The sequence below is a fragment of the Polypterus senegalus genome, chromosome 18 (genome assembly GCF_016835505.1).
Source record: "Polypterus senegalus isolate Bchr_013 chromosome 18, ASM1683550v1, whole genome shotgun sequence".
NCBI classification, from domain to species: Eukaryota; Metazoa; Chordata; class Cladistia; order Polypteriformes; family Polypteridae; genus Polypterus; species Polypterus senegalus.
In genome coordinates, this window is record NC_053171.1 from 53,130,277 (window position 1) to 53,157,588 (window position 27,312).

At 38.9% G+C, this 27,312-nt stretch overlaps 1 protein-coding gene across 1 annotated transcript; it reads left to right on the forward strand.

Moving 5' to 3' along the window:
• Window positions 1-283: 283 nt before the first annotated feature.
• On the forward strand, window positions 284-27,312 carry LOC120518871 (Fc receptor-like protein 2). Its single transcript, XM_039741872.1, has 6 exons — window positions 284-383; window positions 11,402-11,580; window positions 15,254-15,535; window positions 21,828-22,097; window positions 26,583-26,681; window positions 26,901-27,312. Exons 1-5 carry the CDS (start codon window positions 322-324, stop codon window positions 26,666-26,668), a joined length of 879 nt encoding a protein of 292 aa, XP_039597806.1. The 5' UTR covers window positions 284-321; the 3' UTR covers window positions 26,669-26,681; window positions 26,901-27,312.

A 27,312-nucleotide genomic window follows, 5' to 3' on the forward strand; every position in this document is an offset into this window, starting at 1 on the left:
AAGCTAAAGGTGGAAGCCTTTCATGGATTCCTCAGTGAAGATGCTTTGTGGTCGTCTTTTTGCTTTGGAAATAGTGATAAGTAGACACCATATCTTCTTCCCACACATTTCCATCTTTGCCATTGTCAAGTTTTTGGCAGCTCTGGAATTGTCTGGTGAAACTAATTTTGTCTAAAATGAAAATACTCTGCATGGATCTTAACTCCCCTGTGAAGTGCAATGCAATTTAAGTTGTGGTTTTCTTGTAGATGGCCGCCCCGCAACTGTTTCCTCATTGCCTTGAGCTAAGAGAGACGCCTAAGCGGATGCTCTTTGTTTGTAATGCAGTGGTCTGCTTCAGGACAGATATGCAGTGCTGACCAGCAAACATCCTCTGGTTGCTTGTAAGTATATTTCTTGAAAATTAAAATTATATTTGTGAAAATAGCCGAGGACAGTTTATTCTTATTAGATGCACCTCGAGTTTGGAGCTCAATATGCTGTACACATAATTCAAATCTTGAATGACTGATTTATAATGAACAGTTCAGCGATAGTATTTAGTGCTGTCATAAAATTGAAATTCACTGGCAATGCAGCTGAGATTTCAATGTGTGTCATTTAGTCTTGTCAGCTGCAGCAGATAGTCCACCAACTGATTGTTCCCAAAAATAATTTCTTGAGTGTAATGTAAGTCGTCGGAAGCTAAGAAGTTTGGGTGTAAGATGTGGATGACAGTGAATAAGCTTGGGCTACTACACATCCAGTGTCAAGTGTGAAAGGAAAAAACTGCTTTATGTTGGGTTCTAGTAATGCATGAAGAATGTAAAGATTAACAAATTCCCGAAATGCTCCTTTTGGGGAACATGGGTACATGAGAAATCTAAAAATGGAGGTCACTGGAGACCACCCTTCAAGCTCATGTCTCCCTCTTGGTATTTGACAGAACTTGATTTGTCCTCGGGGGACATTTGGAGGGAAGGAAATGTACCTTCCTACTAAAGGAACTTTATTTTACAGTGTTTATATGACTTCTATTAAAATGTATATTAAATATTTAGTTTTTGATAGCCAAAAAAGATTGCATGTTTTGGTGAATTCTTTCTTTTCTGGGTGATCCGATTTTTATTGAAATACAAACCCTACGCTCAGCGCCCACCCCATAACACATTAAACGGCATTAAAATTAATGGCAACAACAAACAAGTAAAAGGAGGAACAGCGCAGCATCAACCCCATTAAAGAGAAGAAGAGCTAAAGATTAAAGTTGTGGCCAGGACCAGAGGACATCCATGCTTGGATCAGCTCTACCATATCCATCCATTTATGAAAATAACAGTCAGAAGATCTTCACTGCCAAGAGGATCAGCTTAAGAAAGGAAGACTTCCAGACGGCAAGAGAAATAGAATCGTGAGATTTCCAGAGAGGTGCAAGGGCAATTTATCCAGCAATTTCTTTCTTAACACACATAGCCTCTGCTGGATACCAGATAAGTGATATTAGGAAAATGTGGGCAAACCAGGGGGGAATCAAAATAAGAAAATCAGACACGCCAGCCCAAAAATGAAACATTGAAGGACAGTCCAAAAACTTGTATTCCCTGGACACCCCAAGGACATTTATGCATAAGTGGCAATTTTGTTTGTATGACAATCGCCAAGCACATCATTTACAGGGGGTAACATAATGGAGTTTTTACATTCTCTCTGCGTCTGCATGAGTTTTTCTCCTTGTACTCTGTTTTCCCTGTCACTTCCCTAAGTTTATATTGTTACTCTTAATTGACTCTGTGTGAATGTAAATGGACATCTTATCCCTTGTTGTTCCTGGGCTTGTGATTTTTTGTTTTCTTTTTGCTGTTTCTTTAACCAAATTAACTATCTTTAATTAGTTTTTCAGTGAACCCTTGAAATAAATTTAATAAAATCATATTCTGTTAGCATCACTTGGTCTCCAATAAGTGAGTAGTTTTCAGGGTCACATAATGATTTGAGTTAAGAGTTGTGGCAGCACAGAGGGAAAAAAAAACAAACATACAGCATATGCTTCTTATATTAGTCATAATAATTGGTAAACATTTTTGGGCAAAGCCTTTTTTATTCATTTTCCTAATGACTGATTATTATCCAGTGCTTATTTTATGCTATTCCTTAATCTTAGCTTATTTGGGTCTTTAAAATGCAAGGAATTATTTTTTTTTAATTTTACTGCCTTTTTCAAGCAAGTTACCGTAGATCCCGGAATACAGGCCGACTCGGTATATTAGCCGAACCCCTTCTCTACCTACTAAATTACATGTATTTGCCGATGACTGGTATTTAAGCCGTCCCCCTTCTCCAAGCAAAATTTTCTAAATTTCCTTAAAAGTGTCTCTTCGAGTATATTTATAATGTTTAATTAATGTATAATGAGAATTTGAGACTGCCGGCATTTTTGATGGAAACCAGTGATTGCGGAGAAGTTTGGTAAAATGAAACCTTTGTGTTGAAACTATATACGCAAATACGGTACATCAGCAGGTGGATTTCCGGAGACTCTTTATAAATTTGATTAACTTAAATACGCAATACAGTGGACCCTTGACTTACGAACTTAATTTGTTTGCAAAGGCTAACCCATAATGCGTTCCGAACCTCCCACTGCAACACTTACTTAACCTTTTCATAATAAAAAAGGGTTGTATAATGTGCATAATTTACCAAAACACCAATAATTTTTCTAATGTACTAACCAAAAAGTTATAAAAAGTGCCTAGCCTACTTCGATTAAGCTAGGAGAATTGCGCCACGCATGGTCGCAGCGGCTCAGGGCTCTCCTTTTCAGTGCACTTTTTTGTTGTTTTTGTACTTTTTTGTCCTTGTTTGTGCACGATCGGTTCGGCTTAACATCCGCTACACCATTCAGAACCTTATAGGCATCGGTGTCCAGAGCCAGACATCTGTTTCAGTGTTTTTCATCACACGCACAACATCCCAGACAACATAACGAGACCAGCGGGCTCTCCGTGGATTGTTGTCAGGTCTAGGAGACGACACAGACGGAGGAGGGAAAGAAAGCAGAAGCGGGGCCGCAGATCCGCGTTATGCTAAAGCTAAAACAACCATACACGCCCTATACAGAACTTTTTCTGCACTGAAGGAGCTGCTTTTAATCTCATTGTAGATGCGTATAGTGACAATAAAAGGCATTCTATTCTAGAAACAATTTCATACTGTACTCACCATTTAATTTGACATCTTTGGGCTGCAGGAAGGGAGGAGATATTTCCACACAATGTCCATCTTCGTTTCGATTGCGATCGCTTTTTACCTTCTCTTCCTTCCTTAGCAATTATGTGTCTTGCTTGCATGGTCTTAATGAATTATATATATATATATAGGTAAATCACTGCAATGACGGAAATTACATCCACAAACACATGTATCTGGGCTCCGACTGACGCTACTAACGCTCTCGGTTGTTTGTTTACAATCGCGCAAGCAGATACACATGACTGCATCCGTTTCGTAACGCAAGATGTTGGTCGTAAATCAAAACAAAAAATTTCATTTTAAACTTCCCGATAATTTATTATAAATTTTATTAATAAAATCAACAGCTAAAACACTTTTTTAAATACATTTTTTATTTAATTTAAAGTACCGGCATGCAAAGTTACTTCTTCATCTAAAAGATGGCTCTGTGGTTTCGTCATTATTTACTTCGTATTCATCGGGCAAAACCGCATTGCGCTGGAAATCTTGAATCTTAAACAATACTCGTTGTATAAACCGACCCCCAAACTCCAAGCCAAAAATCTAGGACGAAATTCTCGGCTTATATAACGGGATCTACGGTAAGTGTGAATCTAATTTTCAATGATAACTAGTGATGAGCGAGCACCAAAATGTTCGGATGTTTGGTCCGAACACATCGCGATGTTCGTGTGCTCTACCAAACACCCAAGTATAATGTAAGTCAATGGGAGACAACCAGGCACCCCCTGCTCTGAAGAGGGGAGGGTGCCTGGTCAATTGGAAAAGGTCAGAAAGTGACAGAAACACCACCCAAATGGACCGGAACAGCATGGGGACGATGTCTGGATGCATCTTGGACTCCCAAGTCGCTGCTGGGAACCAGTTTGTCCAAGTTGTATGCCACTTTTACAGACTGACAAAAACACGCCCAAAACCCCCAAAAAAATAAATTTTACAGGAAAAATGACGCTCTAAAACATTATATGCCAGTGCCTGCAGGTGAGCTGACGCTCTAAAACATTATATGCCAGTGCATGCTGTTTAGCACCCGATGACGTGTTCCGGCCAGCCAATCACTGTAATGCCAGCACCTGACATGGCTACTGGCATTACAGTGAGGGCAGTACTTACTTTACAGCCCCTTGATTGGCTGTCTCCAACCCGCGAAACGTGTGGGGCAGAGACTCGAGCATGGCGCACAAGCACAGGTGGTGCTCTTTCGAGTAGCGCTATGCTCCGAGCATAGCGATACTCGAGCCGAACACATGTTCGGCAGAGCATGCTCGCTCATCACTAATGATGACTCCCAACTTGGCTGAAAACGGGAGGGCATATTGTATACCAGCAGCATGCAGGAGTAGTTTAATTATGTTAAACATGGCTAACATTTCAGTAGTTGTGACAAAGGAGTCCACCAAAATGTGGCTCTAATTTGTTCTCAAAAAGAATCTCTTGCCTGTTTTTGAAAGGTCAAAATTGAACAAAAAAACGGGTTTGTGTAAAATTTTAGTTTTACGGAATGGCAACCCACTGAGATTTTCAGTTGGCATAACTGAAGCTGTCGCATTCAAGATGTTGTTTTCACAATTCATATTTCCTAATTCACTGCACAGTTAATGGGTTGCTTTTCTATTACCAACAGACGGTGAAAAGCAGGCAGTGTTGGATAGCCCAAGGGTCCATGATGGATAGGAACCTTTTCAACAATGAAACAATGGAATGTCTCCAAGTTGAGATGACCTCCCTCCCACCTGTTTAAATGTTCAAGTATCCTCAATGCTCAAGGGGGACAATCTTGATGATACAATGAAATGTCTAAATGATCAAGGGGGACCCTTGAAGTGATCAAGACTCATGCCAAAATCAAAAGTGATAAATTACACATTGCATTAAAAGACCCAGTGTCTGCTCATGACATTGTCAAAAGTATGCTCCGCTCTCCCTGTCATGCAGCCAAGTCACCCAGGGGCTGGTGTGGGTTTCAATTCAGCATTGAAAGCAGGAACATCATTTAATAGACACTTAATACAGTTAAAATGTATTAGTTTTAAGATGTGTGTCTTCTAGTGACGTACCCTCTGCTTTTGAAGCTACTTCAGAGCTAGAGATGTTCAAGTCAAGATACATCCAGATTAATCGCCATGTCAAACAGTTATTACTGACATACGGACAGTTTCTGAGCGATTACACTTAATCTGCCTTTACACATTGCACTGTGCAATTAACTTGTTTGTTTAGTGGGTTTGTGTTTTCTTTTCAATTTTGTATAGTGTTTATCCTTATGGCTTTGTTTTGCCACATTTTTATTATTTTCATAAAAATGAATATGTTCACTACATTAGTGTTAAAATTCCCATTCATGAGACATTAATAGATAATAAATGAAAATATATTAGTATTTTTGTTGTAAATGTAACAGAGAAATTATTACAGGGGATTACCTTCCTTTAAATGTTTACAGTATGTGCTTATATGAGCACGATGGGATTTTGATCACGTGAGTTTTCACAGATTCGGTTTTTAGGCTTATTGAATTCTGCTCTCATAATGATGAGTCCAGTGCTTTAACTGCTGGCTTTGTCTCTGTGTGTTTTATGTGGATTGGTACAGTTTAACGTTCTCTACGGTGAATATAAAGCAGACAATGCATCAGTAGCATTATTTTTTTTAGTCTTGTTAGCTGCAGCAGTGGTTGGATAAGCTAAAAGAAGAGTCTTTGTTTTGGTGCATATCTTTTAAAATTTTTTTTGTGATTTTCCACTGCACTAAACAGTATATTCAGCGCTATCTACTGTTTTTCTCTATGCATGAAATCAAGTACTTATGGAAGCCACCTTAAACATGTTTGAAAGACCACAATGTCTGCTTGGCTTCAGGCTTGTTGCACAACGGTGTTTACCTGCGGTGATGCACTATGAAATTCTGTTTGCTCTTGTCAGTTATGTATGTACTCTCACACAAAATTATTTAACATTTTACATTGATAATATCATTGATAATACCATCTTTATTTTTTCTTTTTGTTTTCTGTTTCTTTTTGTATCTACAAGCCTACTGTATCTTTACTGAAGCAGTCAGCTTGTCAACCTTTTCATCTTTTTTTTCCTTCTCTCTCTGGCCTCTAGTTTTCCACACTTTCTCTCTAAAAATGTACTTTTGTGTGACCAGCTCATACTTTTTGTCTCCTTTAATCTTTTTATTTTCCTTCTTTTCATTTAAGCATTTTGTTGGCTCCATCTTTTTCCAGGATGACCTGACTGTCCTCCCCTTTTTTCCTACCTCTAATCCCGTTCCTGTAACTAACTTACCTGCACTAGGACAGGCCAACTTAGGGTGTACTGGCAGCTATCAGTCTCGGCTTAAATTTCCTATACTGTCCAATTGCATTTCTCTTCAACAATTATTAATTTTTTTTCTTGAATTAACATCTAACATTTAGTGCTCTTTTCTTTTTTTCCCCAAAACCCCATGTTACACTCTCTTGCATTATTTCAATCATTTCTTTCAAGTCCATTCTCTGCTTAGTTCTCAATGTCCTCACATTGTGTATTGTGTTTATAATGTTACATGACTCCCGTCTCCAGTAGTGTATCTTAGTCAGTGTTGGCATTGAAGGTGTCGGATAAAGATGAGGGATGATCCTTAATTTAGTATTAATATGTAAACGCGAGAAGTCCACTTCTAACCTGGTGTAAGGTATACTTGGCCGGTTCTTACTGTAGCTGGTGCCAGGCTGATCTGTCTTCCAGGCCGTATCACCTCACCAGTTTTTACTTTGGAGGATCTTTAGAGATTCTGTGAATACATTGGAAGTTATAGATGTTTACATCTACATTTTTAATATTTTACTTACCTATTTCAGCTATTTTAGTTTTATTTTATAATGTATTTGTTTTGGGCCTTGATCAGAATATCTCTGAAGTGACACCATCGATTATGGTGTCAACAACCAAAGCAAATCTTTAAAATCAGCCAGTAATGAAGAGTATCCTTTTCGCCAATAATAGAAGCTTATTCTAAAATGTTATTCATTAGTTCTTGCCATATTTTAAAAAAGTTTTTAACAGGTCCTCTAAGTGAGAATTAGATTTTTTCCAATTTCAAATAGGATAGGACATCATTTACCCACTGACTTAAAAGAGGCGGTGTGATTCCTCCAGTTGAGCAAGGTAAGTTTGCATGCTAATAGTGAAGTAAAGGAAATTACCGTTTGTCCTTCTCCTCTTTAAGCCCATCGGGGAGCCCACCAAACACAGCTGTTAATGGATTAGTAGAGATTGTGACACCAAGGCTGTCTGGAAGGCATTAACAGATTTTTATCCAGAATGATGTTAATTTGGTGCAGGCCCAAAACATGTGGCCCAGTGAGGCTCGAACTTGATTGCAATGTTCATAGTTTGAATCTTTCTCTGTGAGCAATTTTAAATTAGATAAATGCACTCAATAGAAGATTTTAAATTGAATGACTGAGTGCTTTGCACACGTGGAGCTAGAGTGAATTACGTGTATCTTTGAAAGGAAGGGACTTTAAAATGTTTTTATAAATTGTAGAGGTGCTGTCTGAATCTTCAAAACTGATCCATATTGTGTGTATATTCATTGATTTGTGTTGATGTTCAGGTCTTTATAGAAAGTATATTAGCCGCCCAGTAATACAATTGAACGTATTGCCATGCTACCTTCTGCTTTAGGTCTTTGTAGAGTCAACCTTTGGATGTGTGGATGTTTCAAATTCCAAATAAATGAGGTTATGATTGAGCCTAATTTTTTTTTAAGTGATTTGTTAACGTATATGTGGTTGCTTTGAAATAGAAAAAGAAGCTTGGGAAGGATACTCATCTAGACAGTGTTGATTCTACTTGCTAATGTGAGATGGAGGGTAGACCATCTAGTCATGCCTTGTTTAATATTTTCCACGCAGACAGCAGCATTTTGTTGAAAAAGATCTTAATATTTAATTGGATATTTAAACCTAGATATTTATACTGATCTGCTAAGATAAATGGGAAGGTGTCCAGTCCAATATCATGTGCTAGAGACTTCACTAGAAAAAACACATTTCTATTCAAGAGTCGAGATATCTTTTGAAATTCTGCTAGTGCATGAAAGACTTCTGGTATGGAAGTTTGTGGGTCAGATATATACAGTACCATATAATCTGCATATAGCGATATTCTCTGTTCACATCCTTCTCTGGCAATCCCCTTTATCCCTGATACATTTCAAAAGTGAATGACCAATGACTCAATGGTGATTGCAAAGAGCAATGGTGATAAAGGGCATCCTTGTTGAGTATTGCGTTGTAGTTTGAATTAGTTTAAAACAACGTTGTTAAAACAATCTGGACTGGTATAAAAAAATTTGATCCATGCACGTATGTTTGTGCAATTTGGTGAATAGGTAGTCACATTCAACCAAGTCAAATGCGTTTTCTTCATCCAAAGATAGTAACATCTCTGAGGTGTAAGATTTAATGGGCTAATACAGTATATTAAACAAATGTCGAAGGTTAGAAGTTAAGTGTTGACCATTAATAAATCTGGTTTGGTCTTGTGATATTATAGAAGGAAGCACTTTCTCGATCCTTCTAGCTAGAACTTTGGAGAGTATTTTAACATCGTTATTCAAGAGTGATATTGGTCTGTAGGATGCACATTGTAATAAGTCCTTATTTTTCTAAGAAAAGACAGTAATTAATGTTTGACACAAAGCTTAAAGTTGTCTCCAGTGTCCACAAACTGTGCTAATAATAGTGGAGCTAACTTATTTGAAATTTAATTTTATAAAATTCCGCTGGGTAGTCATCAGGGCCGGCTGCTTTCCCAATTTGAGTGAATTTATAGTGTCTAGTAACTCTGAGTGTGTCAGGGGTTTATCCAGTTCCACAGCACTAAGAGTATCTAGCTGTGATATCTGTAAACAATCAAAAAACTCATTAGGTTGTGGCTTATCTTCTTTAAACCAAGTAGAATATAAGTACTTACAGTACTCTCTAAATGTGTGGGTTACATTTTTATGGTCTATGATTTTATCTCCTTTTGTGTTGGTAATTGCTGCTACTGCATTGCGAACTTCCTGTTTGTGGATTTGTTGAGCTAAGATCTAATTAGCCTTCTGTCTGTGTTCATAGCAATGATGTTGTTATTTGAAAATGAAATGTTCCATTTCTTTAGTAGTCAAGAGTCAAGAATTTTGAGTGCAAAACCTGTCTTTTCCTATAAATTGCTTCATTTGGAGACCTGGTGTATTCTAGATCTATTCTGGTAATTTCACTTATTAACTCCGACACCTTCTTGGTTTCCAATTTAGTTTTTGTGAGAAAGATATGAAATAATCTGTCCTCTTAAAAATGCCTTCAGTTTCCCAGAGTGTTCATGCGGATCTGGAGATGCATTTGTCTCTTAAAAATAATCAGTTTGCTTGGATATGAATTCTATCAGCTGATAAAGGGGGGTTAAGATAATAGCTGTGAGATGAGTGTGTAGGGCTGAGTGATTTGAGCTCCATGATCAAAATGGCATGGTCGGAGATACCAATAGTGCTCTACTTGGAAGATTTGATAATCAGCAAATAAAATGATTGTCCATGAAGAAATAATTAATTCTTGAGTAACAATGATGTACTGGTGATAAGAAGGAAGATGTTCTAAGGTTAGGGTTTAAAAACCTCCATGGGTCCAATATGTTGTGATAAGTGTTTCAAACTGTAATTATTTTTGCAGTATTAGATATTATCGCCACTGTAGCTGAAGACCCATCAGGTCCGGATAATAAAACACAATTAAAGTCTCTACCCATTATTATTTTATGAGTGTTCACATTAGGAATAGATGCAAATAAATTTTGGATGAAATCTCTATCATCCACTTCAGGTGCATAGAATGTTTATCAAAATTACTTTAGTTGTCAAATAAATTGCCCATCAGAATGAGATACTACATCTGATACTACAAATGAGATTGTTCTGTATGTTAAGATTCCCACCCCCCTAGTTTTCTTTGTATAGCTGGAGTGTAAAATCTGGCCAATCCAATCTCTTTGCAGCCAAAACTAGCCCTTAATTGTTAAGGGTGTCTTCTGTAAAAATACTATCTTGGTATTGAGACCAGTTAGGTGAGAGAATACTTTTTTTCTCTTTAATTTATGATTGAGACATTTACCGTTCCAGCTCACAAAGTTCACTATTTGGTCATTGAGATATGGCTTCTGAATTCGTATTGACATTTTGTAGTCTTAAGTTAAGGTAGTACATTGTTATATATGATAGCTTTGACCTAGATTTCATATTATTACTCATGTCTTCAAGCTGAGCACTAAGTACCCTAATTTTACTCTCTAACTCACTCTTATTTTCCTATATTTTTTTCATCAGTTTTTTGTAGAATATCTGTAAAGGTTGCAGTAAACTTAGTACTTAAATGTTTCTCCAGGTCTTTTATATCCTGTAGCTGTTGCTCATTTTTCTTCTTTAAGTCCTTTTATTTCTTTTATTATATCCCTTATATCTTTCTTTATATCACTCTTTATATCATTTATGTCCGACGCAAATGCATTAATCATTACCTTCAGTTCAGACGGCATGTTTCAGTCTTCACACAGTTCATAGGTGGAGTTGTGAGTCCAATTAGGGCAGATGTCTGTCTGTCTGTCTGTTTGTCTTTCTAGCTATCTAGCTTTGTCAAACACTAACAAACTAGTGGGACTAGAACGTTGACCATGGTCTTAATTAAAAGCCTTTGACCAGATATGTTCCAGAAGTTCAAAACAAATTAGGTATTGGCAACCTGAAGGGCACATTATATGTGGGCAGAAAAGTTTATTAGAAAGACCATTTATTTTATATACCATGTGTTGGGGTTTAGCAGGTTCAGAATACATAATCAAATGGAAATTCTTATGTAAGGAGACGATAGGCAGAGAGGTTACTGTAGTTTATATCTAGGTTTTTGGAGGCAGACCTGTCAGAACAGGTCGTCCGCATGTTTTACTAGTACATAAATAACAGCAGGATTCCATGCATATCACATAACCCCAACCCCCGCCCCCTACACCAACTAGGCTTATCCTCACAACTTGTAAAATGACAATTGCTGGATAACTAATGGCATTGAACTCGAGTGCATCATTGTGCTGTTGGTTATTTGCTTTTGATAAGTTGACCTGCATGCTTTGTTTTCTCTCCTCAGAGTCACTCCATCACTAGGAATGCAGCTTTATATAGACCATAACTTCACAAGAGCAAATCTGTCATACATGGAGCATCAAGTGGATTCCTATGGCTTCTCCTTTGCCTCCTGTTTATCACGGGTTCTGCTCTATTGTCTTGCAGGCCTAACTACCATGACCTTCTCAGCACAGGGAACAGGTAAAGCATGTTCTGGCTCACCATTTTCTGGTCAGCAACAACTTCTCCTAACCCATTTCATTATACCAAAAGGGTGCCACCTAACAAAACATTGTGGCAGCCTTAGTTAATTTTGTTATTTTTTTTGCACCCTACAATTCCTTTTATTAGGAATTTGTAATATTTCGCATACCCCTTGGGGTCAGAGCAAAGGGCCAGCCAATGTACATTGCCCCTGGAAGAATCGCAGGTTGCTCAAGGGCTCAGCAGGGTAGGATCCCTTTAGGCAGTATCAGGATTCAAACTGGCAACCTTCCGGATACCAGCACAGATCCTTAGCCTCAAAGTAACCACTCTGCCTATAAGAGCCACCACTCTGCCTAAGTTTAGAGAAAAGGCCAGGAAAAAATTTAGTCCAAAGCCTTTGCAAAAAATTGAAAACACTTTTGCAAAAATAACAAATACATCTTTTGATTTAGTATTCACAATCTCGGGTGTCACCATCTACTGTATATACAGTACCATTATCTCACTAACACCACAGGAGTCCACTTTCTGAAGCTACATGATGGCAGCAGGTGACATTATTATCAACAAACATCGCACAACTCAGCACCTGTTACCAACATGGAGATTACAAAATGGTGTAACTGTAAACACTAAAATAATGTGAGTAATCACCACCTTCGAAAGGACATTCTGTTTTCAAAATAATAACTGATATAAATTCTATGACTTTCAGAACCATGAAATCCTGAGTTAGTTAACCATTAGGGCAGATCTGAATGTTACTTGAGAACTTCAATGACACATTGTAAAGAAAACAGTCAATTTCCTGGCATGGAGAGTCTGACCTCAAAAATAGTTTGGGTCAGAGCTTTGTAAAATTCATGCAAAATGGCTGTGCCCATAATTAAAACAAACACCAAGACAGTATTAATATGACACCACTGAAAAGTGATAAAATACTCTGACTAGTTCAGATACAATTACAAAGACAGTTGCTTGGCATGCTCCATTAATGTATTTTTTATTAGTTAAAGCTCTGATATTAAGTTAAACATCACAGCATCAACGTTTTAGGACAACGTAAGATTGGTTATTTTTCTTTAGAACCGTTTGTCCTTAAATTGAAGCATACTTATGATTCATTATGATAGACTCACTCTTTGGCAAACCTGCAGCAAATTTCTCATGTTTTAATAAGATTTTGTGGCTAACAATAGAAATAAAGCTATGTAGTAATGTAGTCTTGATTATCTTTTGAGATGTTTTCAGAGAGGACCCCTGCCACCAAACTTCATCAGAAGCAAGCTATCGCATCTGATGAACTCTGGTCTATCTCAGAGAAAGGTCCAGTTATACATCCTCTGGCAGAATGCTCTCATCCGGGTGTTCAAGGCCAGGGGTTGACTATAGGTTTTCTCCAATCTTCTCATCATAGGCAGTTGCCATCCAACAATGATTCTTGTGGCAACAGAGATCTTCTCCTTCATGGCTGAAACAAGCAATGAAAAGTCCATTTTGTGAACTTCTGGCTGAAAGCAATGAACATCATTTACCCCAATGTAGAGCAGGCAGCATCCCAAAAATATTGTTGTTATGCTTCTTGAACACCAATGAGGCTCTTTCTTTAATATCAAGAAGTTTGTGTACCAGAGATCACAGGACAAAAAGATTTTGTGTTCCAAAAGTAGAAAGTTTCAGTGCGCACAATCAAGTCTCCAGTAACAAGGATGATGTCATGATATACTTGCATGATGGGGAGAGTGAGGATGTTTGTGGTGAAATGTGCCTGGGAATGTTGAGGTGACCTGGACTTGGGATTGTGCTGGCATGGTTGAAGCAAGCAGATTCTGTTTTCATGGATAGAAGCAGCTTTGAGGCTGACTGTAGCCAAAGGTTTGGAGTGTGCCATTGTACGGTTTATTCTATACACAGTATTTGATTTAAAATGGGTAACTGAGGCCATAAATACATAAATACTGCTGAATCCACATAAATCATTTGACAGTTAGATGGGAAGAGACAAGTGGAAGACGAATCAGGATGGCTATTTAAAAGGGCAGATGTGCTCCTTGTTTGATGATGATCAATACTGTACATAGCCAGAGACCAAATTGTCTTATTTAGTGTCCCTGAGTACAAATCCCATGTTTGGCAAATGTGTGTTCTTATTTTGAAATCTGACAAAGTACAAAGCTTGGGTGATTGCATTAAACAGTAGAGCTCACCTACGGGATGGATGGAGGACATCAGTCCTGCCTGTACCTAGGAACCCTACCTCCCACACTCTCTTTTTCAAATCAGGCCATAGCCAAATTTCAGTAACCCTGCCTGTATTATGCTTTCTTCAGTAGCTCTCCCTCGAATATTGTAGTATTGTAAGTGTCCATATATAGACTCTATATGTATAGACTTTTGGTTTATAAAAAGTTGCAATCTCTAATGAACATATTCCCAAGGAGTGTGTGCCCCCTGCTATATACAATTGGTGTAGTCGGCAGGATTGTTGCTGAATTGCTAGCCATGATGAGTTATTTTATTTTTTTTATAGGTGCTTAACATTATATTGGCATGGAAGGAACAAGCTTAATGTTGGTGGTAGTCCATGGACACTCGTGGTTGAGTTAATTTAAATTGAGCATCCGCCCCGTGCTGGATATACTACTTTGGTCTGAATGTTGTGGCACAAAGGTGACATTACAGAGTTGACTATGGCTCTACAAAAAGCTTCTTACCTATCTAGCTTGCATTCTGCTCCCTGATTTCAGATTGTTTTGCAAGGAACTCCTGAATCTTTCTATTCAAAGTCCTTAGTTTGTCGGTAATGCTCACAAATGACCATCTTTCCATTGTTTTCCATTCATGTTATCTCCAAAACTTGTCAATGAAAACAAATTTTTATAGCATCCAGTTTATTTCTGTATCCCGTTCTTGTACAAAAGTAAAGCATATTGAGATATACAAGTAATGAAAAAAGTTATAAAATTATAATGATGATTCTTTACATTTATATAGCATTTTTCTCACTACTCAAAGTGCTTTTCATAGTGAGTGGGGAACCACTTCAACCACTGACAATGTGTAGCACCCAGTAAGACTATGCGAAGGCCGCCATTTTTGCGTAGGTACGCTCACCACACATGAGCTGTTAGGTGGTAAAAGGATGAGAGAGAGAGAGACAAATAGAGACAGGGGATGATTAGGGTAACAGAATGACTAAGCTGTGGTGGTACCCTGCTGGTATCACCAATGCCAGTTCTAGCAGCAACCCAAGTTTTTCCTGGATATTATCCCACCCAAGTACTGGCCAGGCCTGAACATTCTTAGCCTCAGGTGGATGACCTCTTCTGAGGTGCAGGTGGTATGGCTGCTGGCAATAAGTTGAAGAAAAGTTAAAATGGAAGATTCTCTAGTTTAAGTCGCCTAAAGATTAATTTGATTAATCTATATCACAAATAATAGGCTGATGGCATCTCTAGATTGGTCCAGTGTTGATCAGTTTATGATTTTGCCCTGAGGTAGATTAACACCCTGTCCAAGACTCGGTTTCTGTCTTGCACCCACTTCTCATGAGACAGACCCTGCCTTGGATACTTTGGACTAAAAGGGTTTGAGAGTGATTATCTGATTAAGTAATAATTATGTTCTTCTGTCTTTCTGTTCTCTCTCTCTCTCTCTATCCTTCTAGAGCTGTTTGACAAGCCTGTCCTGACAGTCCACCCCAGAACATCTTTGTTAGAAGGTGACACTGTGATCCTAATATGTCAGTCTAACACCAACATAACAGACATACAGCTTCAATACAGATTCTACAAAAATGAGAAATATCTGAGTCATGGAGATTCAGAGAGTCAGTTAAAAACATTGAAACTTCAGAAGGCTGACACCGGGAGTTACTGGTGTGAGGTGGAAGCCAAAGGAAATTGGATAGAGAAGAAAGCAAGTGACCATGTGTTTGTGGTTGTGCAAGGTGAGTGCACACATCCTGCTCAATGTGTTTCCTGGTCTTGCCTTAATTCTGCCATTCTCTTCTCATTGATGATGCCAGTTGACCGTACTTCGGTGTTTACTGAATATGCATTGACCTACCAAACATAGTGTGATGAGTGTTGCATGAGGCCTGCTAAGTGCTAAGTGTCAATATGTAAATCCCAGTTTCTGTTTTGTCTAAAATGGTGGTTGCCTTACAAAGGGTTTAAAATCATGTCGACACCTTCAAAATGTGAATATCTTGGGTAGATTAGTCTACAACACTGGACAACCCTTTGTAGTAAAAATTCCCTGAGGTAAAAGTTTTATATTTCGGAATTTGGGAAAATAATGCAATGAAATGAAGACTCCCTTGGGCTGATGCTATCTGTCAGTCTATGCATTTGGTCTCTATGTTTTATACACTGTGTCCTTGGCCTTGAGATGAAACTGATTAAAGTGGACTTGGCTGTGGTGTGTCTCATTTTGGTGCAAGTAAAAATAAGAGTTAAGTAGGTTATTAGAGATCAATAATAGAAGTGTGGAGGGGAAATGATAAACTTTGATGCATATAGTAAAAGTAATCTATTATATAAAAACAAATCTTTCGACGTGATGAGACTTTTTAGGAGACAAGACTTTTTGGAAAAGATTTTCTCAAGCCCCGCAAGATGAGAATATTGCCATGAGATTATTTCAAATCATGCCCTTCTATCAATCATTTTCAAACAAGACCAAAATACTCTCAACTCTCAGTCTTGTGAATGCTTCTGTCAGACACACTTCCTGCGCTTTCAGCTCTTATAAATTTTAACATTTCCTCACTTTAAGTTTCCAATTAAAGAAAGACATATTATGTCCAAATCTTATTGAAGAATTTCATCATGAAGGGTTATCAACAGAAAAAATGAATACACAGGCAATCCTAGCACCTAGAAAAAGGAAGTCAAACGAATTTACGCCAAAAATGTTGATCGGTAACACAGCAAAATAGTTAAATGCGTATCAATAGATTATGCCAAAATAGTTGGTAAAGATGAAAACAACAACTTACAATATCACAAAGAATATCTACAACCGTTAACACCATCCGGTCTTCCACCGCACAAATTACTGTAGAAAGAAGATGTATCCAAGAAAGGTAATGTAGTACATCTCCCACGGATAACATTAGACAGCAAAGGAGATTTTGATATGTCATTTGTATTAAAGCGTTAACAGTTTCCTGTTAGAATAGCTTTTGCTATGACAATTAACAAATCTCAGAGACAAACATTCAAAAAAGTCATTTTATTTAATAGAAAGAAAAAAAATTCAAGCATGGGCAGTTAAACATTGCGTTAATGCAAATGTAACACTTCAAATGAAAATTAAAATCTGTTTAAATTGTAAATCTGATTTTTTTTCTTGATTAGCAGGCCAAAGATTTGGCCGTTTGAGAAAAATAATCGTACATGTGTGTTGTAAGCAGAATCTGAATGACTTGGGCTGGCAAGAAAAGATATAGGATAGAAGATATCTGATATCTCCAGTTCCTTTAGGGACTTTATACTAGCTATTATCATTTAAAATGAGTACAGAAATTACGTTCTATGCTATGTTTGCGGTGGATGTGATCAGAAAGGCACTGATAATTCCAAAGACCGGTCAAGAAAAACTGTTGGAAAAAGGGATTTTTCTTATAATGCTTTATTTTCATGTTAAAGCAACTGGTCATTTTACTTGGCTACTGAAAATGTTTTTTGTTCACTAATGCTTTAGTGTTTAATTAAGAATGACCTAAATATTTGATCATTAGTTTAAGCAGAAAGACTAATTAGCTCTGACATATTAGTTCAATGAACTTCGGCTGTGCAACAGAGTGCCCCGCTGAATCCGAACACGGGGTCGCGGGGTTCTGTTGGAGCCAATCCCTGCCAACACAGGGCGCAAGGCAGGGAACCAATCTCGGGCAGGGCGCCAACCCACCGCAGAAACAAAAATCATAATACTATTCAAAATAGTAAAATGATTTCTAATTATCCCCATGTGTTAATAGAAATAATTTTAGTTTTGAGTAGATAGAAAATATCAACATTTTGTGCTAGTGTAACAGTGAGTGCTTTTAAATGCACGTACAAAACTGGGATAAGGTGTGCAACCTGCTTTCTTATAAATCTCCGTTTAAATGCACAAGTGTACTTACAGATTTTTCCTTTGTCAAAAGGCTCCTAGGTGATAGAAACGAGCTAAGCAAAAAATAAAAAAAATCACTGACCTGCAGCAAATCCTAAAACACACGTGGAATCTGTCTCTCTTGTGCGGTGTGGGGTTACTTTTAAAAATAACTTCATTACATTACTCACACGTCTAAAATCACCCGGAATTTGGGCTACTGTTCTGTATTAAAATCATTACATTTAATGAAATGAATGAAAACACCGTTACAGTAAGCTCCTGGAGTATGGAGGAATATTTCGGACAAAATGAAATAAATAAATAAATGCGTAAATAAATAAAAGTACTGTGAAATGTGAGCATAAATAAATAAATGTGTCATGAAATCACAGCCTTAATAAATAAATATGTCATGAAATGAGAGCATAAATAAATAAATGTGTCACGAAATATGTTTTTCGTTGCTTATTTATTTATTTCATTTTGTCCGTAACATTCCTGCAAACCGTCATGAAATACGGTTTGAAATAAAACTGTCACTTTCACTCGTCAAAGTTGAGAGGGTGGGCTCTAACACGCCCTCTAGTTACTGATTGGTGAATCGATAGCACAAGAATTAATTAGAAAAATGCTTACTACTGCCGATGAAATGGACTCTGCCGAAGATATTACGTATTTCAGAGAGAGAATTGAAGATTCTCACACGCACAATGCGCGTGCCCAAACTCGCGCACACACGCACGAATGCTCTGAAGCACCTTGCAAGCCTAAAGCATTTTTTAAAAAAGGGTCTTACCTGAATCCGTATAATAAATCGGAGACTCTACGGGGATATAACCATCTAAAAATATATATATAAAAAAAGGATTCAAACTTCCATTTTTAAAAATAAGTTCATTTAACGCTTATAAGAATCACGAATAGTCTGCATGAAGAACAGTTATATTTCATTTCATCCTATACAAAGATAAAAGAAATCATTTTTCTAAGAAGTTCATATAGACGCTGGGGCTATGTGCTTTGGAAACAGTTGAAAAATGACCGACGTATTCGTGGCTTGCCAAAGGGTGTTGTAAAGGCCTCTAGTTAAACCAGCACACTTCACTATAGCCTCGTGTGCTTCCTTATAAAGCTCCGTTTAAATGCACAAGTGCATTTACAGTGTTTTCCTTTGTCAACAGGCTCCTAGGTGATAGAATTGAGCTAAGCAAAAAATTAAAAAATCACTGACCACAGCAAATCCAAAAACACATGTGGAATCAGTCACTCTTGAGCGATGTGGTGTTACTTTAAAAAAATAACTTCATTATATTATACTTACACTATATAACGTTTTTAGGTTACTCATTTTGTAAGGGACGGTAGACCTGGGCTGGCATCTCGACATGTACAGGACATGGTTCATTACTCAGCCAGGAGGACAATGTAATTAAGGAAATTAGGGTTTTGCTCTTTTTTAGTAACTGTCTTTTGTCTGATTTTAGACAGACCCCAGAAAATAAACCCTAAAGTTAAACTCTGTATATAGGTGAACATTTTTGGTATCAGCCACCAATCAGCCCAGGCTAGATATTTTAGACGTCTCAAACATGATTTAAAAGGGAACAGGCATACGTCTGTGTGATTTTTACAAGGCTTATATATCAAAATATATTTAAAAGGGGATGAAATAAGTTTTTAGATCAATTTTAAAGCATCTCTCTTTATAGAGCTGTATTTTTGGAAGTGCTTTATGTTAATGTTTACCAATCATTTGAACCGGAATATATTTAAATGGGGATAAAAAAAGGTTTTAGAACAATTTTAAAGCATCTCTCTTTATAAAGCGGTATTTTGGAAGTGCCTTATGTTTGCCAATCATTTGAACCGGACACAAGCCACGCTCGTTGCACCGCGTCTTTGGAATGTCTCCTAGAAACATCCTTTGTTTTACAAGCTGCATTCCACAAGGTAAGGCCATTTTTGTTGCCTAGGTGCTCTGAATCGCGCCCTTCCTTTCCCCCTAACCGGTCACACAAACACCTGCCATCTCTGGGCTGTGAAGCGCATTTCTGTATCCCCGGAGGTCCGATCTGTTTAAGGCTATGGCTTTAAGATTCAAGGGACAAATGCCAGCGTGGTTTTCGAATCCCGCTTCTGGTAAATATTTGTGCTCCGTTCACTCTGGGATTATCTGAATACAATTCTAACTTTTAGAAAACTATTCGCCGTGCTTTCGCGATCTGTTTCCTTAGGGGCAGCTGATTATTTAAAATGGGAGATGATGGATGGAACAGGGCTTTTTTTAAAGATATACAAAATATACAACCGAGGCTAGCATCTCAAACGTTCTTTAAAAGGTCCTAATTGCCTATTATTTAACTGTGCGAGTGATTTTTAAATCCTTTAACTTTAAAAGTTACACACGTAACTTGTTCTCCCGGACTTAGCAGCTGTGCGAACGTGCAAGCTTGATGTGCGCTCCCGTTCCGGGTTAGGGTGGGGGGTTGACAAGCGTGCGCTCGCAGAACACAGCATAGGGTGGGGTGTTTCTGTCAGCAGAGCTCCGGCCTCATACAGTTTGCAGCTATAGACCTCGCAGGGCCCTGCAGGGGCGGCTGTCCTGCTCCCACTGTCTACACAGAGCCTGTCATTTTTTTGAGAGAGAGCAGGGGCTGCTAAAAAGCCGGGCTGCTTGATTTCTGTAAGGTGGGAATCTTGAATCACCGCTAAGGCAGTTTTTTTACTGCAGAATCTGTCTGTGAGATGGAAAAAAGCAGCTTGACTTAGTTCAAAGCAAAGATCAGATGTTTTAATTGTGTGTTCATCTTAAAATCGTAGATAGAACAAAATTCTTCGCTTTTTATACCGGCTTTTCAGAACTGGCAGGGACTTGTGAGGGACTGGGAAGTGTCTTTCGACCTTGACTGCATGTGCACTTTGAGCTTCGACCCAGCAGAGGCTGTCTCGGCTCTCAGCTCTCACGCATCAACTGTGTAGAGTGAGTGAAGGGACAGCTTGTCAGTGCAGAGAATGTCTGGGGGCTTGACTTAGATAAAATAAAAAACGGTTTACAAGTGCTAAACTAAGGTTTAGATCTTTAAAGTCGTAGATTATTTTAAATAATAGATAGATACAGGAGTTCTTACCCAAACCGTAGAGGCAGGCAGCTCTGCCCCTTGAAACGCTTGTGTGTCTTCGAGAGAAGTGGGGACACCAACAGGTCTGTAAATGGCCTGGATTTGTCAGGGCATGCCCGTTCAAGGAGGGGGGGCTGCTCTTGACAGTTTGTTTAATTAAGCACCTGTGGGATGAGTTCAAACAGGGGTCAGACATCCATCAAATTCCCCTTGACAGTTTCCTGAGCCAATCAGGTGCCGGGGGCGGGTTCAAAGGGGGGGGAACAGACATCCATCAAAAGGCCCTTGACAGTTTCCTGAACCAATCAGGTGCCAGAGGGCGGAGCTAGGTCACGTGGGGGGAGATGTGACGTCAGCAGGAGCGGGACTTCCGGTGTTGCATCAGCTGGGAGGGACTTCCGGTATTGCGTCATAGGGGTGGGGCTTAAGGGTCATCAATCATAGGGCGGGACTTCCGGTCCAAAGTCCAAAGGGGCGGGGCTTAAGGGTCATAAATCATTGTGACAGAAGCCGCATGCATATAACTACTCACATGAAAGCTTTAGTTTAGACTCTGGGTAGTCTGTTCAGGTCCATGTAATAAAGACTCTGTAAAGGAGAATAGTGTCCCCCTAGGACCCTCCAGTGATTAAACCCTGCCCTTCACACAATGCTATGAGAGTACAAGACTAAGACGAATGGAAAAATAAATGTATGAATGTGGCAAGGTGCCACCCACAGAGCTCGGTTTCCTGCCCACTTTCAACACCGTAAACATAAACCACTTCAAGAGATGGATTGATTATTAATCTTGCATTGCTTGTTTCACAGCCGAAGTGGAGGAAACTTAAAGAGAAATACAAGGCATGCTTACAGACTCTGCTCTCTGTGAGGCAGCAGATATCTTTTGAACACAAGTCTCGTTTGACAGATAAATGTGCTAAGTATGAGTGAAAAAATAAACCCCATGATGATATTAAAAATGCCTTGCATGGATAGTTGTGCTCCATCTCTGGCACCAAGTCTTTCTTCTTGCAGGGAAGTTAGCACTGAAACGGAGGAACACGTGGGAACCTGTGTATGTTGGAAACACTGTGATCCTTGAGTGTGGCGTAGACGGAGATTGCTCTGACTCTAAGTATCTCTGGTTCAAGTGGTGTCCGGCGGGCTCGAGTAAACAGCTTGAAGGAGTCACCGGATGCAGCTACACGATCCACTCTGCAGCACTCTCTGACAGCGGAGAATACTGGTGTTATTCCTCCAGAGAGGATCCGCCATACAGCAATGGTGTCTCATTGACTGTTCAAGGTGAGTGTCACTGTGGGGGACTTGAGCAGTGAGCAGTGGCCTCTTGTTGTCCGACACAAACAGGAAAGAAGAGGACCTGTGATAACACAGAGCTGTGCTGTGGCTTTAGTGGAGGAAGTGTACCTCACTAAGCATCATCTGCCTTCTTATTTCTTCATAGCAATCTGAAAGGTGCCGGCAGATTTCAGCAGAGCGCCACTGTAAAATGATGCACAACATTCATGTTATTTTAAGTTCCCAGTTTGCTGCAATAAAACTAAATGGATGACCACATAGCTAACCAGCATGAGCTTTGAGTTTAGCAATTTTGTGCAGATTTGCTCTGAATACGTCCAACACGGTCTGACGTCTACACACTCCATAAAATGCCCAAGAAGGAAAGGGCACGGGGAACAAGCCACACACCTAGCCCAGATAACACTAACATATTTAATTGTAATAAATAAAGAAAAGCTGCAAGAATTCAAAATCTCTAAAAAGAAAAATAAATATAAAATTTGTGAAATCACAAAACGAAACCTGGACAAAATGAAAGAGTGCCACAACTTCCCAAAAGAAACATAAATAAACTAAAGAAAGGTCAAATCCAAAATCCATGATTTAAAAAAAAAAATTACTAATCATTACTAAAATGAGAGCTGAAAACAGAAAATCCAAAGCTAATAAACAAAACCTGCACTGCTAGTGCAGAAAGACTGGGCTGTCTGAGTTAAGCAGTAGCCCAGGAGATGAAACATGAACCTTCAACATAGCAAAAACTGGGAGATCTGAAGATCTTTACCCCAAACCAAAATGCTTAACCTAACGTCTAGTTAAAATTGCTATCACTATTAGTCGTGAGTGAGCCCTGCTGAACTGACTTTGTATCAAGTTTGTTAAAAATGTGGAAATATTTTGAAATTTTGGTGAACTTGGTGAAATTCTTTGATATCCACGAGGAAGAAGAAACTCTATAGTGTCCAAAAATGTTCATGAGCTGTGAGTCATCAGTGCTAACCACTGCGTCACCATGGCTGCCTCAGATATAGATACTGTATGTATAAATATGTGTATATATGTGCGTATATATACCGGGTGGTCCAGGTCTAATTATGCAGATCCGGATCGGCTGGATGACTTTGATTTATGTGGGGACGATTCCAGTTCGGCGTGAAGACAATTCTTCATGTCGTCAGTTCGCACACTTCTCAATGGTTCCGGATTTTTCAGATAATTTTCTATGTAATAAACTTAATAAGGTATAGTGTAATGAAAATTGCATACTTAGATCTGGACCACCCTTTACACTCAGACACATTTATTTCTCTCTCTAGATGTGACGAATGGACACCCACAGAGTCTATGATGAACCAGGGTAGGATTTGTGTGGTACACAGTGAAAAGTGTAACATGCATAATCTAGCAGTGAAGAATGAATAAGGCTATGCTGAAGAATTAATTTCCATAACATTCTCATTGAAATTCTCTCTTGAAAAGAAAATACTGCTGGTTTTATTTATTTATTTTAAAAAATGCATAAGTGAAGCCCAGCTGGTAGAGCCGTAAAGTACAGATATACACAGCAGCATCTATCAGTGTATGTCTATGGATTAGACCGAGTAGTGACATCCCCATCCAGCATGGCTGCTACAGCTCTATGATGGCATGCTGGTCTCACAAAGTATCATGGGGTGCTGGGAAAAAGCATTTCTAAGCCAGGTGCACAGTGAATGTTCAGGGAAAATTTCTGCTGACAAGGTTACTGGTGAACTTAGCAAATTTGCTACAAAAAAATCCTGTAGTGAATTTGGCTGATCAGCACTAATTATTATAAATCATAAACCAGAACAGCAAATCAAAATTATACACTAACTCCACAATCTTGGATGTCATCAAGTATGCAGTGCATACACGCCTCAGCACCCATGCAACATGTCACTGCAATAGGAACACAAAATGGCAGTGCCTATGGTAAACCCAAATGGTGTGTTTGTCGAGAATTTCCAAATAGTTCAAAGTGGTTCAAATGCAGTCATCCAGAAAGGTATTCCAGCAGTCAGCATGACTTGTTGCACACAAAAGAGAAAAACACTCCACTTCCCTGACTCAACGCTATCGACTTCCTCTTAGTGTTCAGAAGCCATTAAGAAGGCAAACAGAATGTCAGGTTATATAGCGCCTTGACGTGTGGAGTACAAGTCACAGGAGTTTTTGCTCAACCTTTATAACACACTGGTGAGGCCTCATCTGGAGTTCTGGGTGCAGTTTTGGTCTCCAGCCTACAAAAAGGACATAGCAGTGCTAGAAAAGGTCCAGAGAAGAGCGACTAGGCTGATTCCAGGGCTACAGGGGTTGCATTATGAAGTAAGATTAAAAGAACTGAGCCTTTACAGTTTAAGGAAAAGAAGAGGAGACATGATTGAAGTGTTTAAAATTATGAAGGGGATTAGTCCAGTGGATCAAAACTGTTATTTTAAAAAGAATTCATCAAGAACACGTGGACACAGTTGGAAACTTGTGAAGGGTAAATTTCACACAAACATTAGGAAGTTTTTCTTTACACAGAGAACGATAGATATTTGTAATAAGCTAACAAGTAGTGTAAAAGATAGTAAGACTTTAGGGATTTTCAAAACTCGACTTGATTTTTTTAGAAGAATTAAGTGGATAGGACTTGTGAGCTCTGTTGGGTTCAATGGCCTGTTCTCGTTGAGATTGTTCTAATGTTTAAATTTATATTCGGTGTTATTTAAATTGACAGCTATCTGAAAGTTTTGAAATTATTTTGTATTGTGTTTTACGTCTGGTTTAGTCTCCATAGACTTCACAATTTGTAGTTTTGTTTCCTTGGTTACTATTTTGACTAAAAAGGGAGTTGAACCAGAAAAAATGTTGAGTGAGGATCAGAAGAAACAACACAGTCAAAAAGCAAGCAAAGGTCAAAACCAGAAATCAATGAGAGTCCTCAAACCCAAAACGTAAACCAAAAATCAGAGTCAAAGGACAGAACTTCGCCTCAATAACCAGTAATCACAAAATTAAGGAAAATAAGTCACTAGGTTTGGCCCAATCTGTAACACAAATGATTTTTTGTGAATCTTTAAATCTGCACACCAATGACAGATCAGGTCCCACCATCGCCAATATGTCGGCGTATATGGGATGCCACACTCAGCCACTCACACTTCACCTACTGCTTGGAGGGCAACTCCTATCCCCAAAGTAAATCAGCACGCACGCTGGCCAGAGCCACTGCCAGGGTGAGGCAATAATGACACCTGTCAGGGGCCCTGAGCAGTGGGAGGTTGTCTTCTTACACAAGGCTAAAGCAGCTGCCAATGAAATGGAAATCCCTGCCGTGTTCAAATCAGGTCGGTGTCACAAAAGACCAAGACGTCTTGTTGAGTCTAATGGATCTGATGCAGAAACAGATGATCAGGAATCCCAAGATCCAGAAGTAAAATTCATAAGATGCACGTTTCACATTATGATGGATTCCTTAATTTCAGAATTGTCCAGGCATTGTGAAAGCCTAAACAGCATATGTAGCCTTTCTTGTCCAATTTTAAACTTTAGGAGCATGAGCAGAGAGAAGATCTCAGCCTCTTGTGCAAATTTAGATAAAAAAATATTCAAAAGATCTGTCGCATCATTCGAAAGATGAGGTGATTCACGTCCAGAACGTGTATGATGCAAATGTTAAGGTCTGAAGGTGGGAACTGTGATCATTGATATCATATCATGAGATACACATACAGAAATAAAAATGTTGCAAAAAGATAACATTGACTCCATTAGTAATTTTAATTCAGAGCTACCAGACCCTCCACGCATCATAAGACACGACATGAGATACGATATTATATAAATGTAATTACGGTTGCGTGAAATTTCAATGTGGTTGACGTTAAGGTTGAGTGTAGCATAGGCACGTCACCCGATCAGCTTGGGGTGGCAAAATTATCGTAGTACGGAGCCAGGAGGCCCTGGTGCTCAGCCATAATGGTCAGGGGCCCAAGATTTTTCTGCCAGCGGGACTATGCTAGTCCACTGTGATTTTGGTTCTGACCACCTGCCTCCACTCTATACATCATGGGCTCCATTCCAGCTCTTGCGTTTTGCTCTGATCTCTTAAACTTCATCCCGTTCAGATTCTCCTTCATTTAATGCTCCCCTCGGCTCACGTGCTTTAGCTTCCTTGAACGCAGTTGCAGCAATCTTGACTCCGGCACTAACAAGGGAACACATCAATCCCACACATGCGCATGTGAATGCAGGATCACCAGTGCAGTGCCACTTCTGCCTCTGGAGCCACCACACCTGTAGCCCCCCACCCGAAAAGTGGAGCTCGCTGCTTATTGATTTGTTTAAAATGCTTCTGCCACAGACCCACTATAACACATGGAGCCCAAGCCATTAATGATGATGCAAGTGTTGAGCTGCCATAAAACAATGGGTCATCCCCCTACCTTAACAAGTGAGTCCTTTTATTTCTGTTTCTTGTAGATTTTGATGTGGGCAACACCCTTCGACTTGGATTATCAGGTCTGGTGCTAATTTTGATTCTGGTCATTGCAAGAATGCTTTTCTAGAAATCACTACAAGGTGAGTCAAGTTTGAAAATTTTTTAAGAGTGTTAAATAAAAAATATTTTGTTTTGAATTGACTTCAAACTTTAATTACATTGCACATTATCAATCAGGTGCATTCCCTTCAGATGACGTGCCCCGTAGTTCTAATGAGTGCGCGTCTGTTTGAGTGCTCTGCCTTGGATATTTGTCATGTGAGTTTGGCTTTTCTTTAATGAGTGTAATGTTTTTACAGATTCATCAGAACTGAGGCCACCCTGTAAAGCACAGCCATCGTCTTTGTCGTCACCACATCTGAGAGCAGGCAGACCAACGCCTGCATCACAAGTTTTTACACGCCACCTGAGACTCCAGGCGTCGTACACCTCAAATCTGTCAGCCTTGTGTCTTCTCCAGCTGATTGCATTGCATAACACGGGTGATGGCTACCAGAAAATCACAGTGCAAACAAACAAAAGATTAAACTGGACTTGAACTTGAATGTAAACTACATTTTCTAAAATGTTATTTGGCTTCAGGGACATTTGCTGCAATATCTGTAAGTTCCAGTTTTGCATGTCTGCATGGCTTTCCCTGTTGTTGACATGTTTTATATGCAAATCAATTCATTTTTGCTTTTAAATAAACTAATAAAGAACATGATGTGA